This window comes from Leuresthes tenuis, unplaced genomic scaffold (genome assembly GCF_036924035.1).
Source record: "Leuresthes tenuis unplaced genomic scaffold, fLeuTen1.0.hap1 SCAF_9, whole genome shotgun sequence".
Taxonomy (NCBI): Eukaryota; Metazoa; Chordata; class Actinopteri; order Atheriniformes; family Atherinopsidae; genus Leuresthes; species Leuresthes tenuis.
In genome coordinates, this window is record NW_027325363.1 from 6,631,468 (window position 1) to 6,645,712 (window position 14,245).

At 45.7% G+C, this 14,245-nt stretch overlaps 1 protein-coding gene across 1 annotated transcript; it reads left to right on the forward strand.

The window, feature by feature from the left end:
• Window positions 1-86: 86 nt before the first annotated feature.
• Window positions 87-8,094, forward strand: LOC140314034 (WD repeat-containing protein 20). Its single transcript, XM_072392056.1, has 5 exons — window positions 87-349; window positions 484-929; window positions 3,589-3,771; window positions 5,139-6,542; window positions 7,122-8,094. The coding sequence occupies exons 1-5, from the start codon at window positions 262-264 to the stop codon at window positions 7,167-7,169; spliced, it is 2,169 nt and encodes a 722-aa protein (XP_072248157.1). The 5' UTR covers window positions 87-261; the 3' UTR covers window positions 7,170-8,094.
• Window positions 8,095-14,245: the final 6,151 nt, after the last annotated feature.

Genomic DNA, 14,245 nt, shown 5'->3' on the forward strand with positions numbered 1-14,245 from the left:
GTCCCGTTTCTGTGAGAAATGATTGATTATTCTGATATTAACTTAGTGCTGTTTTTAAAGTGGTGGGACTGTAAAGGAGCCCGCTCTTTACGGTGCTCCTGTTGGGTGTCGCTGGTTGGTTAACTGAGGGGTAAATGAAGCTGACCCAGGCCGGATGTCCTCCCTTTACCCCCCGACCACGGCGGGAGCGCGCAGAGCCAGGCCGGGCCAGCAGCAGGAGCAGCGCTTTACGCACCATCACACGCACTTTGTGCACACTGGATGATCAGAGGCAAAGACCCGGTGGAGGATGATGCTCACTCCGGCTCAGGGGGGCTGCTTCTACGGGTGCACCCACCAGGCAGCAGCGGTACGGCTGTAAAATGCACCAGGGCGGACCGGGTGTGATGGTCGGCCTTGCTGAGCTCGGCTGCTCCTCTTCGTCTCTCTCATTTCTGTTCTAATACTGTTTTTATTTTTTTATCGCCTCGATATTATTTCCAGGTCAAAATCTCTGTTTCCTGTGCGGCTTGTTTGCACTAAAAATGGCCGGAGATGGCGGCGCTCTGAAGGATATCAATGAGATTAAATCCCAGTTCCGGACCAGAGAGGGCTTCTACAAACTGCTCACCCTCTCGGACTCGCAGCAGCGGGGCGGGCTTCCGCGGGGTCCGTCCGCCGGAGCCACGCTGGGCCCCGGGGCAGGACCCGGTCCGATACCCGGCGGAGGGGTCGGGCTGCTGCAGGGGCCCGGGGCTGCCGCCGCTGCCGCCGCCGCAGCAGCCTCCTCCTCCAATGCCGCGGCCAACTCCTCTCCGGCAGGCTTCCTGCCGCCGGTCCGGGTCTCCATGGTGAAGCTGCAGCCGGAAGACCCGAGCGAGGAGTCGGAGCGGGTGTGCTTCAACATCGGCAGGGAGCTGTATTTCTACACTTACACCAACATCAAGAAGGTGAGCCCGCTGCTCCTCACGCTCACAGACTGGACGGTCACACTTAGCCTAGCATGCTAATGTGATGCTGTCTGCTTTAATCTGTAACCTGTTGTAAATCTGAGCCCCCCCTGCGTGTTCTGCACAGATCTGAGCAACATCCACACCAGATTTATTTATTTTTCATTCTAAATCAAGCGATGCAAAATGGAGCAGCTGGTTTTGTGTCTGAGCGGGCAGTGAATGGTGCATCATGCCGACGGATGCGCTGTCAGAGGAGGCTACGGAGGGATTGAGTGATAGTAGAGGAGCAGGAAACAGCCACTCTGACACGGCTCCATTCACTGCCTCCTCACCACAGAGCTGCCGCCGACTCCTCTCTGGCTCTCTGATTAAACCCGTTTCTGTCTGGAGCTGAAGGTGCATGTAGTGAATTATTTATCAGATAACCTCATGGAGCAGGTGTGGTACTCAGTGAGAAAATCAGATCATTATCTGGTCTCTTTTGCTACAAAAATCAAGAGTAATCTGACAGATGACTCATCTACATTTGTCCTCCAGTGCCTCCTCACAGAGACACTGTATTCAGCGCCTTCCTCTTCTTAATGAGGACCGCTGATATCTCATTTATTATGAACAGAGGAAGCTCCTCCAAACTCTAACCGGCCTCTATTTTTTTCTCATTCACTCAGAAATGCAGTTCCTTTTCCTGGTGGCTCATGCAGAGCTGACTCACATACAAATCACTCAGCTTTTTGTCTGTTCCTGTGCATTCATGCAAGATAACATGGTGCAAGTTGTGATGCTTATCTTCAGATCTTAGAGCGAAGATGTTGTTTCTTTTTACCTGCTGCCACAAAGAATGAGTTCATTGTAAAATAATTCACATTCATCCTCCATTACATTTACATATAATCTCATTTTGAAACCCAAAGTTTTCCTTACACACAGTACTGTATACAAGTACAAACGTCTTAAACCACCTATCATTTATTTTGATTTAGTTTTTCTTTGGACATTTTCTGCTTTTTCACTCATTTTCAGTCCAGTTCTTGCTCCTGATCATTTAACTCTTAAATATGAATCATTGAAGCTTTAAAAAGGCTTTAAGGGAGGAACCAGTGTTGTGTCGACACATAACTTAGCAAAGAAACCATTTTAAATTGTATCTTTAGGCACTTTGTTTCTAGCAGCCTGTCACAAAGACACATAATTTGCTCCCAAAGAGCTATTAGCTGAAAACTTGGCATATCTCAGCATGGTGTGCACTGTGTCCTTAAAACATTTGAGGAAACTGGACAAGTGGAGGACAAAAGAAGAAGTGTCAGGCCTAAAAAAACTATCTACAGCAGATGAACAGGATCTGAAAGTGATGTCCTTAAGAAAGAGGAAAAAATCCAGCAAAGACCTGACAGGACCTGAGAGATGCATCTGGACCTTCAGCTGATCCATCTACTGTTGGCCCAAGCCTCATCAGAAATGGTCTCCATGGAAGGGTGGCTGTCAAGAAGCCGTTCTTAAGGAAGGGAAACAGGGAGAAAAGGCTGAGCTGTGCCAAATGACACAAGAAGTGGACTGAAAATCAGTGGCAACAGGTCTTATGGAGGGATGAATCCTCCCCAGAGCCCGGACCTCAACATTATTGAAGCAGTGTGGGATCATCTGACAGAGAACGGAACAAAAGGCAGCCCACATCCAAAGAAGAGCTTTGGGATGTCCTTCAAGAAGCCTGGAGAACTATTCCTGAAGACTCCTTAAAGAAATGACAGAAAGCTCGTCTTGGTCTTCTTTGTTGACCTGATGGTCCAAATATCTTCAATTTAACACCTGGACTCTTCTATAAAAGCATCCAACTCCAAAAAATGGACCCAAAAGAAGCTCCCAGACACCAACGTTTGAGTAAAAGTGGACCCATATGGACTCTCCTTCTTCTGTGAGAAAGGTTTAACATTAAGGCGAGAAAAAAGGGACATAAAGCTTATAGCTTTTGAGTTCATTAACTTTTTTAGGATTAGATTTCAGGTTTTCATGTTTGGTTGATTTGCCTCAGTTCACTGTGTTTTCACTAGATTACAGAGGACAGGTTGATGGGGAGAAATATCAGTTCTGTGCAGTTAGATTTATTCTAAAAGTGAAGATCTGTGAACGATTGTTTAATTATCTGTTGCTCATTCTGCTCGTTTTGGCCTCTGATAATCACTCTAAAGACCTCAGAACATCTGCTCAGTTGGATTTGTTGGAGTGCAGATGTTTTCCATCTGTAAGTCTGATGGACTTCCCTTTTCCACGCTGTCTTCTCTGTTGTTTGTGGCACAGTTTTCAATGTGCTTTATGATCACATTTGACTTAGGCTGCTTTCAGCTGTGGTTTCCTCACTCTGATTGAATCCACAGCCGACACGTTCTCAGATTCTCTGTGCTGTGACGGACGAGTTCAATCATCAAATGAACATTTAAACATGTAAATTTGTCTATTAAAGCGTCAGCACGTGTCCCTCCTGTTTGATGGATTCCTCCCAGTTTGATCAGTGACGGCAGCAGCTCCACAACACCAAAAATGTTCAAGCAGCTGGAGCAGATTCTTCTTTTTGTTTTCACACTTTTCCCCCCGAGCCACGTCTGATGGCCTCTGAATGTGGGTCACACACAGCTTTTTGCTGATGGCTTCGTCTCCTCTGCAGGCCGTGGACCTCAGTAAGCCGATAGACAAAAGGATCTACAAGGGGACTCAGCCGACGTGTCACGACTTCAACCAGTACTCGGCCACGGCTGAGAGCGTCGCGCTCATCGTGGGTTTCTCAGCCGGACAGGTCCAGTATCTCGACCCCATCAAGAAGGAAACCAGTAAGCTCTTCAATGAGGAGGTGAGTTTGCCAGTTTTCATCTGTTGTTTTCATTTCCCTGCCTCCTGCAGCAGCTCTTTCTCTTTAACCGTTAAATTTAGAAGGTTTAGAGGGCGTTTGTGTGCTGCTGCAGACTTTGTGTTTTCCTTCCACATCTTCCACCTCCTCTTTGCTGCAGCTCCTGTTTCCATATTGATCTACACTTTTATGCTTCACTCTGAGTCCTACGAGCTTGAATAAGAGCACCTGGACTTCTTCTTCTTCTTGGTTTTTTCTTCTTCCTATCATCTGAAAGGCGTCTTCCGTTCTTAACTAGTTGGTTGGAGTATGTTCACTTGACAAATTACTGCGGTCACGTTTGGGTTGTTTAAGTCATCACCTGTGAGTTGTTTTCCTGTTTCAAAGAGCTTGTTTTGGTCACAGGAGCCAAGGGGCTCAAAGCTGCGTTGTAGGTGCTGAGAGTCCCTACTTCTGGACCAAACAACACCAAAAGAGAACATATTTAAAACATATTATAACTCCATGTGTGTCAGGAGTGTCTGAGAAACTTAGAAGGATCCCAGACTCTGATCCCACCAAACACAGCCTGCGTGGCGTCGTGTGTGCAGTGCAAACAGCTGCTTCACAAGCACAAGGATCGGCACAGGAGAGTGGTTCACGTCTTAAGGAGAGGTGACACTCTTCTGAGCACAGATCAGTCCCGGCCTGGGACTGAGTTTGACCCGGACACGGAGAAAAAAAACACCTTCAAAGTCAAAGAGACGCTGGAGATGAGGAGAGTTTGGCTCAGAAGAGGTTATTCAGGAAAAAGGAATAACCCGAGTCCTCCCCAGGGGAAAATGACTGATTTTACAGTCGCAGGCTGTTACAAACTCTTCTTTAAAAAAACCTCACTTCTGCTCGGCAACAATTAGATCGCACCCAGTACTTTTCCCCCACTGGTTCGGCGTTTGGCCAACAGCTCAAATGGCTCCAATCTGAGCCGATAGCGTTTGTTCTCAGGCCGGACCAAGCCGGTTCCAACCTGTACCAGGCAGTTTTAAGCTGTATTTTTTGGGCTAAAACTTTATTTCTTGTGTGTTAATGTGTTAATAATATAAAGTAATTTCTTCTACATGGTTGAAAACGTGTCACATGTGACCTTGAGTCTGCTGCTTTTAAGCCGAAACTCCCACCGACTTATTGGAACCGAAGAAGCCTTTCGGTTAAGAGACAAAACGTCTTTAAAAACCAAGAAGAAGAAGTGCAGTTTCCCTTATTCAAGCTATTAGGATTACTGGGGCACTGAGAATCTGTTGGTCCCATACTTTGATAGCAGTGAGGTGACTCCCCTGAATATTTAATGAATTTATCTGTTATATCCTTCCCATCTTTCCTCTGTTTTCCAGAGATTGATAGACAAATCAAAGGTGACGTGCCTAAAATGGCTTCCTAAGTCGGAGAACCTGTTCCTGGCCTCCCACGCCAGTGGTCACCTCTACCTCTACAACGTGGACCACCCGTGCGGCACCACGGCCCCTCAGTACTCTCTGCTGCGGCAGGGCGAGGGCTTCACCGTCTACGCCTGCAAAACCAAGACGCCACGCAACCCGTTGTTGAGGTGGGCAGTGGGGGAGGGAGGCCTCAATGAGTTTGCTTTCTCCCCAGATGGCGTGCACGTGGCGTGCGTGGGCCAGGACGGCTGCCTGCGCGTCTTCCACTTCGACTCAATGGAGCTGCAGGGGGTGATGAAGAGCTACTTTGGCGGGCTGCTGTGCGTGTCGTGGAGCCCCGACGGGAAATATCTCGCCACAGGGGGAGAGGATGACCTGGTCACTGTCTGGTCGTTCGCTGAAAGCCGCGTAGTCGCCAGGGGCCACGGCCACAAGTCTTGGGTCAACGTGGTGGCGTTTGATCCCTTCACGACTTCCCTGGAGGATGAAGAGCCGATGGAGCTGAGCGGCAGCGAGGAGGACCTCCACCAGGGGGCGCCAAACAACTCCATGCACTTTGGGCGGGTTCGGACAAGCAGCACGCTGTCCAGACTTTCTCGGCACAGTTCAAAAGGCGGCGGTTCACCATCGGTCACGTACCGGTTTGGTTCGGTGGGGCAAGACACCCAGTTCTGCCTGTGGGACCTGACGGATGACGTGCTGTACCCGCGCCTGCCGCTGTCCCGCGCCTTTACTAACACTTTTGGGCCTTCACTGCCCAACTCTGGCAGCGGGGGCGTCAACAGCACCTCGAGTGGGGGAGGGAATGGAGGGGTTGAGGGACACCATCACCCACCCAACACCGGCACCTCCAACCCACCCACGCTCCCATTACCGCTGCCACGCTCCCTGTCCCGCTCCAACTCTCTGCCCCACCCTGCAGTGGCGAATGCCTCCAAGGGCCCAGGCGCCTCTGAGGGTGGTGGGGGAGGCGGGGGAGGAGGGGTGAGCAGTGGCGGAGGAAACAGCACTCCGTTCAGCATCGGCCGCTTTGCCACGCTGTCCCTCCAGGAGCGCAAGTCGGACAAGTCCGGAGGCAGCAGCGGGGTGGAGAAGGAGCACAAGCGGTACCACAGCCTGGGCAACATCAGCAAAAGCAACGACAAGATCAACGTGGCGCCGAGGAGCAACCGGCTGGACGGCGCCAAGGTCCTGGGCACCACGCTGTGCCCGCGCATGCATGAGGTGCCGCTGCTGGAGCCGCTGGTCTGCAAGAAGATCGCGCATGAGAGGCTGACCGTGCTGGTGTTCATGGACGACTGCATCATCACGGCGTGCCAGGAGGGGCTCATCTGCACCTGGGCGCGTCCAGGGAAGGCGGTGCGTCCTTTATTATTAATGTGTGTTTAGAATAATGACGTTAATAGTGTTCAGACAGCTGACAGCAGAACATTTCCACCAGAAGCTGGCTCCACCCCTCCAGCAGGGTGGGTGTGAGTGGGCGGGGCTTAGCAGAGCAGGTGGAGTCAACAATTGACTCCTTAAATGAGGAATTGTGTTTTTGAGGAGTTTTTCACTTGCTGGCGACTTCAGACACGCTGATATATGCTCCCAGGAACAGAAAAGGGTCATTTTTCCATATTATGTCCCCTTTACAAAGTCATTAAAGAGCTATTAAAGGTGATAATAAAGAGAAATCCCAGAGAGCCGAAACTGCTGCGTTTCCTGTCGTTGTTTTTAGTTTTTATTGGGAAGTTCCTCCTTAAACTGAAACCTGAAAACTGTTTTTATTCAAACAAAGTCGTTATAAATGAGCGTAAAATGATGCTTCACCTGTTTGGTTTCACCTGTTTGGTGTTCCTGGTGGATGTTTCAGAACCCACCACAGAAAGGAGTCACCTGATGATTTCATCAGATTTCTAACGTTGTCTCTCTGTTTTCTCTCCGCCTCTCCTTCAGAACTTGACAGCACAGAACGGGAACTCCCCGAGCGGCACGGTCGTATAGCTGGAGGAGAAGCTCCGCACGCCCCCCCCCCCCTCCCTCTGCCTGACGCCGTCTCCACCATCGACTCTCAGAAGCGTTACATTCGGGGCCAACGAGCGGAGACCGTCCCCCGGCTGCCACCTCAGTATTAAACTCTGAGCTCCACAGGGTGGGAAGCTGTTCTCGAAGCCTGAAACTCTGAAGTTACTCCAGCAGATTCACATATTTAACCCTGTTTAGCCCCCATCGAGACATCTTTCAGCTCCTCCTTTAAAGGCTCGTTTAATCTGACCCTGAAGTCGCTGGACTCTAACGCCTCTGCTGAAATGCTTCAGTTTTTGCTTTCAGGAGGAGTTTCTCACCTCGTGCCGCTCTGGGAACAAAGTTAACCCCTTCAGCTTTCACCCCCCCCCATCAGTGAGCCTGAAGGAGCGGACTCGGCCTCCATTTCCTCCCCCTCCTCATGGAAAAGCCACGGCCATTGTATTTAAGTTATTTATTTTATCACAAGACTGTGTAGTAATTTATACTGTATATAATAAAAAGTGCTCTATAAATACAAACAGGAGACGGTGACTTGGCAGCAGCAAGTGAAGACGAAGCAGATGAAGAGTATTAATATATGAAGATGCTTCTATTGTACAGAGCAACAACAGTTATAAATTGAATGTCTGCTGTTTTACGGAGCTTGATGATGTCACTGTGTTTTTATTTGGTGTGATAGTTTCTCCGGTTTGTCCCTGGAAGCAGCCGGAGGTCGTTAGAGGAGGCGTGTGTGTTCAGGACCAACGGCATCTTAATGACCAACGTAAACAGGCTCTCACACACACATGATCCCGTTATGGTGTAGCATCTTATATTCTGTCTTGGATTCCTGTTGCACCTGAATTGCCTCTTGCAAGAATTTGCACAACAATAAATCCACAGTCCAACCTGAGCCGCCACAGTCGGGGTTTTGTTTTGTTGTTTCATCCAAACTCCGCAGAAGCCGCTTCTAGTCCGCTTTCCTTGGTGTGAACCCATGTTCAGAAATAAGTTGGAAGGAAAACTCACTTTTTATCATATTTGGGCTGCAAATCAGGGTTATTTTGAGAGACGTTTTGGTTCAAATGTTAATGAAGAGCCTGATAAAATGAATCTTCTGGTCTCAGTCGGGTCCTAAAATTGAGTAAAAAGAGCCTCAGATGAACAACAACACCTGATATTTTACACTGTGTCATTATGAACAACAGCTTGTAGAAGCAGCAGTAAGTTGAACTGATGGTTTTCAGTGTGATTTTATCAGTCTCTCTCATGGCTGTGGAGGAATCTTGTTCCACTCTTCTCTCCAGCGTTGCTTCAGCTCATTGAGGTTTCCAGCATTAGTTTCTGCACAGCTCTCTTAAGGTCCCACCACAGCATCTCAGTCAGGCTGAGGTCTGGACTCTGACTGGACCATTGCAACACCTTGATTCTTTTCTTTTTCCCACATTCTGCTGTAGATCTGCTGCTGTGTTTGGGATCTTTGTCCTGTTGATGAGCCAGTTTCAGCCCAGCTTTAGCTGTGGGACAGATGGCCTCACATCTGACTCCAGAATACTTTGGTATCCAGAGGAGTTGATGGTGGACTCAATGACTGCAAGGTGCCCAGGTCCTGTGGCTGCAGAACAAGCCCAGATCATCAGCCCTCCACCACCGTGCTTGACAGCTGGTATGAGGTGTTTGTGCTGATATGCTGTGTTTGGTTTCCTCCAAACGTGCTGCTGTGCATTATGAGCAAACATCTCCACTTTGGTCTTGTGCTTTGTTCAGATGCAGCTTTGCAAACCTAAGCTGTGCTGCCATGTTCTTTTTAGAGAGAAGAGGCTTTCTCCTGCAGCCCTTCCAAACAAGCCATCCTTGTTCAGTCTTTTTCTAACTGTGCTGTCATGACCTTTAACCTTTAACATGCTAACTGAGGCCAGTAGAGTCTGAGATGTAGCTCCTGGCTTTTTCACCTTGGGGTGAACTTGCTGGGACGTCCACTCCTGGGAAGATTGACAGCTGTCCTGAATGTTTTCCACTTGTGAATAATCTTTCTCTCTGTAGAATGATGGACTCCAGATAGTTTGGAAATGGCCTTATAACCCTTCCCAGATTGATGGGCAGCAACAGTTGCTTCTCTGAGATCATTGCTGATGTCTTTCCTCCTCGGCATCGTGTTAAAACACACCTGAATGCTGCAGAGCAGCAGACAGACAGAACTTCTGCTTTTATAGAGCTGCTCACACTGACTGATGATCAGTTAATCAGTGCATTGATCAGCAGCACCTGGAACCAGTAAAAGTGGACTTTTGCTTTTATATTTTGTCTCAGTTTTTCTCCAATAATATAAAATATGTTGTTGTTCATCTGAGGTTGAATTTAACTCATTTGAGGACCAGACGGGTACTTTTTCCACTTTTCAGCATTAATCCAGAAACAAAGCAGCTCGAACTGGTTGAACTATGTTGATTTCTCAGTTATTCCAAACTATCATTAACATCCTTGACACCAGCTTCTTAGATGTTTCTGCTGATGATGATGCTCATTTTTCTCTATTTTCTTGTGTTTTACAGACTAAATGAGAGAATAATGTGATAGTAACAGTGATACATGGATGCAGCAGATCAGATCTGAAGAAGGCTCGATGGAAACTTTAATAATTTCAGCCTTAAAAACAGATTTATTCTGCTGGATCACAGCTGCAGGATGAAGCTCCCGCCCTGATAATCACTAAATGCCTGTTTATCTTCATTTTTCAGCCTGTGTGTGTCGGCTGATTTCTGCCCGAGCTGACGTTCAGTATCCGGTGTCCGCCTCTGTGGCCCAGACTCAACGTTAGATTTACACATTCACGTTTCTTCTGTGACATGATGCACATTTATCCACCTTTTTGAGTTACCGGTCTAACAACACCAACTATAAAAAGCAGAGCAGGAGTCAGGTTTCAGGTGTCTGTACACTCATCTTTGCTGTCATAGCAACAGCATGTGAGCTCATTGGCTTTAAGGCCAAATGAATGCTCTGTCACGATCTTAGAGGGTGAAACCGGAACGATCTGTCTCGACCTCCTTTTGCTGTCAGGCTGCGCAGCTTAATCCAAACTGTCTTTTTTAAAGCTTAAATGAGTCATCGGTCGGTGTTAAATGGTCACATGGACTGAAAATGTGTGGAAAAAAAAGCATCCAGTGTCCAAAGAAAAACTTTGAAAGACCTTCAGAAAGCCTGGAGCTATTGCTCAAGATCACTTTATTAATCCACCAGCTTCAAACAGTTCACACAGATGAAGGAGCTGCCTCAAACAAACCTACAAACCCACCAACACCAGTTTCAACAGGTTAAGACTGCAGTTTGTAACGCCTCCTCTGGAGCACGAATCTGGACTTTTATCTTTTCAAAATGGGAACAGATACTCATTAACTCCAGAGTAAATCAAATGGGGAAGACTTGACTTTTATTTCAGACTAATTTGGTTCAACTTAAGAGAAGTGTGTCACACACAAAAGAACCCAAATGCAGACCGAGACTGAGTGGGAAGATCAAAGAAATAGTTTATTAAGAGGAGTGGCTGGTGTGTGTCCAAAGAGGTTGTATCCAGTTCAGCTACTGGGGAGAAACAGAGTGTCAACAAAGGCCATTCAGGGGTTCAGAGGTCATCAAAACCTAGAATGTAGTGGCTTACAGTGAGATCCAGAGGGAGTGACCCGAGGGACGGGGCAGTCCAAGGCTGTGGTGTGACTGATCAGGGATAGAGGTGTGGTGTTAGCAGCAAAAGAGTAACAGGGAAGACTGGAGGTCCACAAAGCAAGGGGAAACACCTCAAGGAGGAAAAACACAAAGGCAGGTTAGTAATCTTGAGTAATAGTCAACGTGCCAAGAACTCAACCTCGGCTTTGATTACAGGTAACTGTGAGACAATCTGGCAGAGACTGGAACTCCTGCTGAGCCTTAAAAAGCCAGTAATGGAGGCAGATGGACCACAGGTGTGCAGACAGACAGGAGCAGGCCAGACTCCGCCTGGAGTGACCCATGAAAAGGTGAAACTGATTCTTGATGTAGAGGCTTCGAGCTGGAGATCAGCTATTTTTAAAAAATATATAACTGAGGCTCATGTCTGTCTGTGTTGTGTTTACAAATCTTCACATCTCATATCACCGTAGAAGTCAGATATACCATGTTAGATAGCTGTTTATTGTATTGATTAGGTCCTCTTTGGACATGAAGCATCGTTAGGCTGAACAGACAGGAAGAAGGTAGGTGATGGAGGAATAAAACTTTTGAATTTAATAAAAAAGAATAAACTAAAAAACACAAAAACAAGAGAAACCCAGTAAAAGTAAAAATGAAGACTTTGAACTGACACGAAGGAAGCGACAATGAGGACTGAGGAGTCGTAGTTAGATGATGCAGGAAGAAGAGACTGAGGACATCTAGTGGAAATAACTGGTAACAACAGAGAAAAACAGAAATCCAAAAAACTCATGAACCCAGAATCGAGGCAAGAAAGAAACAAGAAGTCAAGCAGCTGCTCATAAAAACAGACAAAAGTCTTAGAAACTAAAACATGAAATCTGAAATCAGTCCAAGGTTTAAAATTATACACATTATTCATTCAAGGTGCCAAAATCCTGATTAAATATTTATTTACACTAACCTTTTACACACTAAACTTTGAATTTTCCCAATTTTGAACAAACAATTGAATTTGCAGACACATTCGAACGCATCCGTCAAGTGGAAACCAAATTAAATACTATAATTCTACTATTATTAAAGAATAACAAAGTCTAAAAACACATTTGACAGGTTTATCTGTGTGATAGAGCCTCAGAAATCTCTGTCATCAAAATGTGTGTCGTGCATATAAAGACTCAAGTTACCTGTTTGGATTGAATAAATTGGGTAAAAAATTATATATTTTTCTATCCAACTTCTGTTTGGTTCAATTCACCAGAAGAAGGTTCTGCTTCAGACCTGATCTGGAAGCAAACAGATCTGGAACATTCAGGCGTTAACATGATGCCAAAGAGGAAAGACACCTGCAATGACCTCAGAGAAGCAACTGCTGCTGCTCAGGAATCCAACAGGGAGCCAATGAAGAGGAGCTAAAACTGGAGAAATACTGCACGATCTCTCCTGTTAGATCTCATCAGAACTATGGCTGCAGCATTTTGGATCAGCTGGAGGCTTTTCAGAGAATTTGTGGGACCATTAATAAAGAAAGAAGTAGTTTAAACCTAAAGTAACAAATGCATGGAGCAGTTTTTCTGCACCACTCTGGGACAGGATGTTCCTGATATGAAGGTGAAACAAGGCAGTCCTGGAAACCTGTTTCATATGTGAGTAAAATGATAGATTCTGGTGAAAAATAACTCCAAAGTTCCTCAATGTAGAACTAAAAGATAAGGAAATACCATCCAGAGTAAATAAATATATAGCTGGACAGTTTCTCCCTGAAGTCATCAGAGTTATAACTGATAAAGATTTACTGCATCATAGCAGAAAAGTTTTGGACTATTTGACATTTCTTAAGAAAATAAAGATATATTCATGTATTACAGATGTAGAAAAGTAACTACACCCATTCATCTATCAGGACTATCATCTGGTTCTCATCGGGTCTTAGAATTAAGAACAACACACGACACTGTGTCATTATTTACTGAACAAAATCAAAGAAGCAGTGTGTGAAAAACAAAGTGAACCCATGATTCAGATCCTGCGGCTGCAGAATAGGACCAAATGATCAACAAAAACGCTTGTAAATATGAATGAAGAAATAAAATAACACAGCCTGAGTCTGCAGATGGTTGTGGTTGTGGTTCACTCTCACTGCTCTCGTTGCATCTTTTATGGCTCCAACATGCAGCCGTTTTTAGAGAAACTGATGTTAAAATCATCCTTTTATGACAGATGGTCTGTTAGTTCTTTACAGATTTGCTCTTATCACTGAACATTAACCCCACCCACTGCAGTAAATCGAGAAAAATCAAGTCCTCTTTGGTCTGGCTCATGAATAATTTAGATTTAACTTATAAAAGAAAATGATAGGAAGAATAGCAGAAAAGACTGACAGAGACTTCTCTGTTGCTATGATTCAAGCTGTTAAAGCAACGAGCCACGTAATAAAGAGCTGACTCTCAGCTTTATGTGCATCTGTGTATGTATACATACTGTATATAAATAGGGGGCCTAGAGGGATAAAGTCAGCTGCAGGATAATCCTGCCTGCAAACTGAAGGACATGAACCAGTTGGTGGGCTTCTCCTGCTGTATCACTTTTTCCTCTTTCTTAATGTGCAATTTATAGAAATAATAAACCAACACACGGATAACAACACCAGTCAAGCACGAAATGTGGTGAAATTGTGGTAAAATACAAAACACGAACATAAAGAAAAGAACATTTGAAAAAAGCAGTATGTATTTAAATCATTAAAAAGGAGGTTTTTAACGCATTTTGTAATATTTTCGGTCCTATGGTGTCACGTGTTTGTTGGATTTTTAACAGTTTTGAAGATGAGCTTCGTTTCCTTCTTGTATTGAAGGCTGTTGGGTTTCCTCTGGATAAACCAGCACAGCGACCCCGCTGCCTTGCCAGTAGAAGACATAAACAAGACGTATGTATGGAGGCTGTGACGTCAGCGCGCATATATGTTACGTTGTGACGTCAAGTAGAAAGTTCTCGACAAAACTGGAAACTGAACAAATATTCAAAGTAAAATGGCAAGCCACAGTAAAGTGACGTTTGATTAAAGAAAACAGGAATACAACTACAAGTTCTCAGTTCCGTGAGATTATTGAGCCATGCACTGGGTTTCAGTCACGTTTGGGACTGTGAGGCGAAAACCTGCTATTCTTTGTCATCATTAAGGCTCTCAAGGTGTGTTTTGTGTCATTATTTACCCCGTTTTTCATGCTTGGCCAGTGGCCTCTCCTGCTGTATCTCCCTTTCCTCTTTCTTGCCCTCTGAAAGCACGCGCTAAAGTGTATTATAATACAAATATTTAAAAGTTTGTGAAATTTGTTATGAAAAATCTGTTCATTAGCATTATCTTCTCACATATTTCTTGATATTTTTTTTTACCTTTTTGTTCG

Coding starts and splice junctions, on each gene's coding strand:
- LOC140314034 (XM_072392056.1), top strand. CDS start 262: ATGATCAGAGGCAAAGACCCGGTGGAGGATGATGCTCACTCCGGCTCA. Junction 350..483: donor GCACCCACCAGGCAGCAGCG/GTACGGCTGTAA, acceptor TATTATTTCCAG/GTCAAAATCTCTGTTTCCTG. Junction 930..3,588: donor CTTACACCAACATCAAGAAG/GTGAGCCCGCTG, acceptor TCTCCTCTGCAG/GCCGTGGACCTCAGTAAGCC.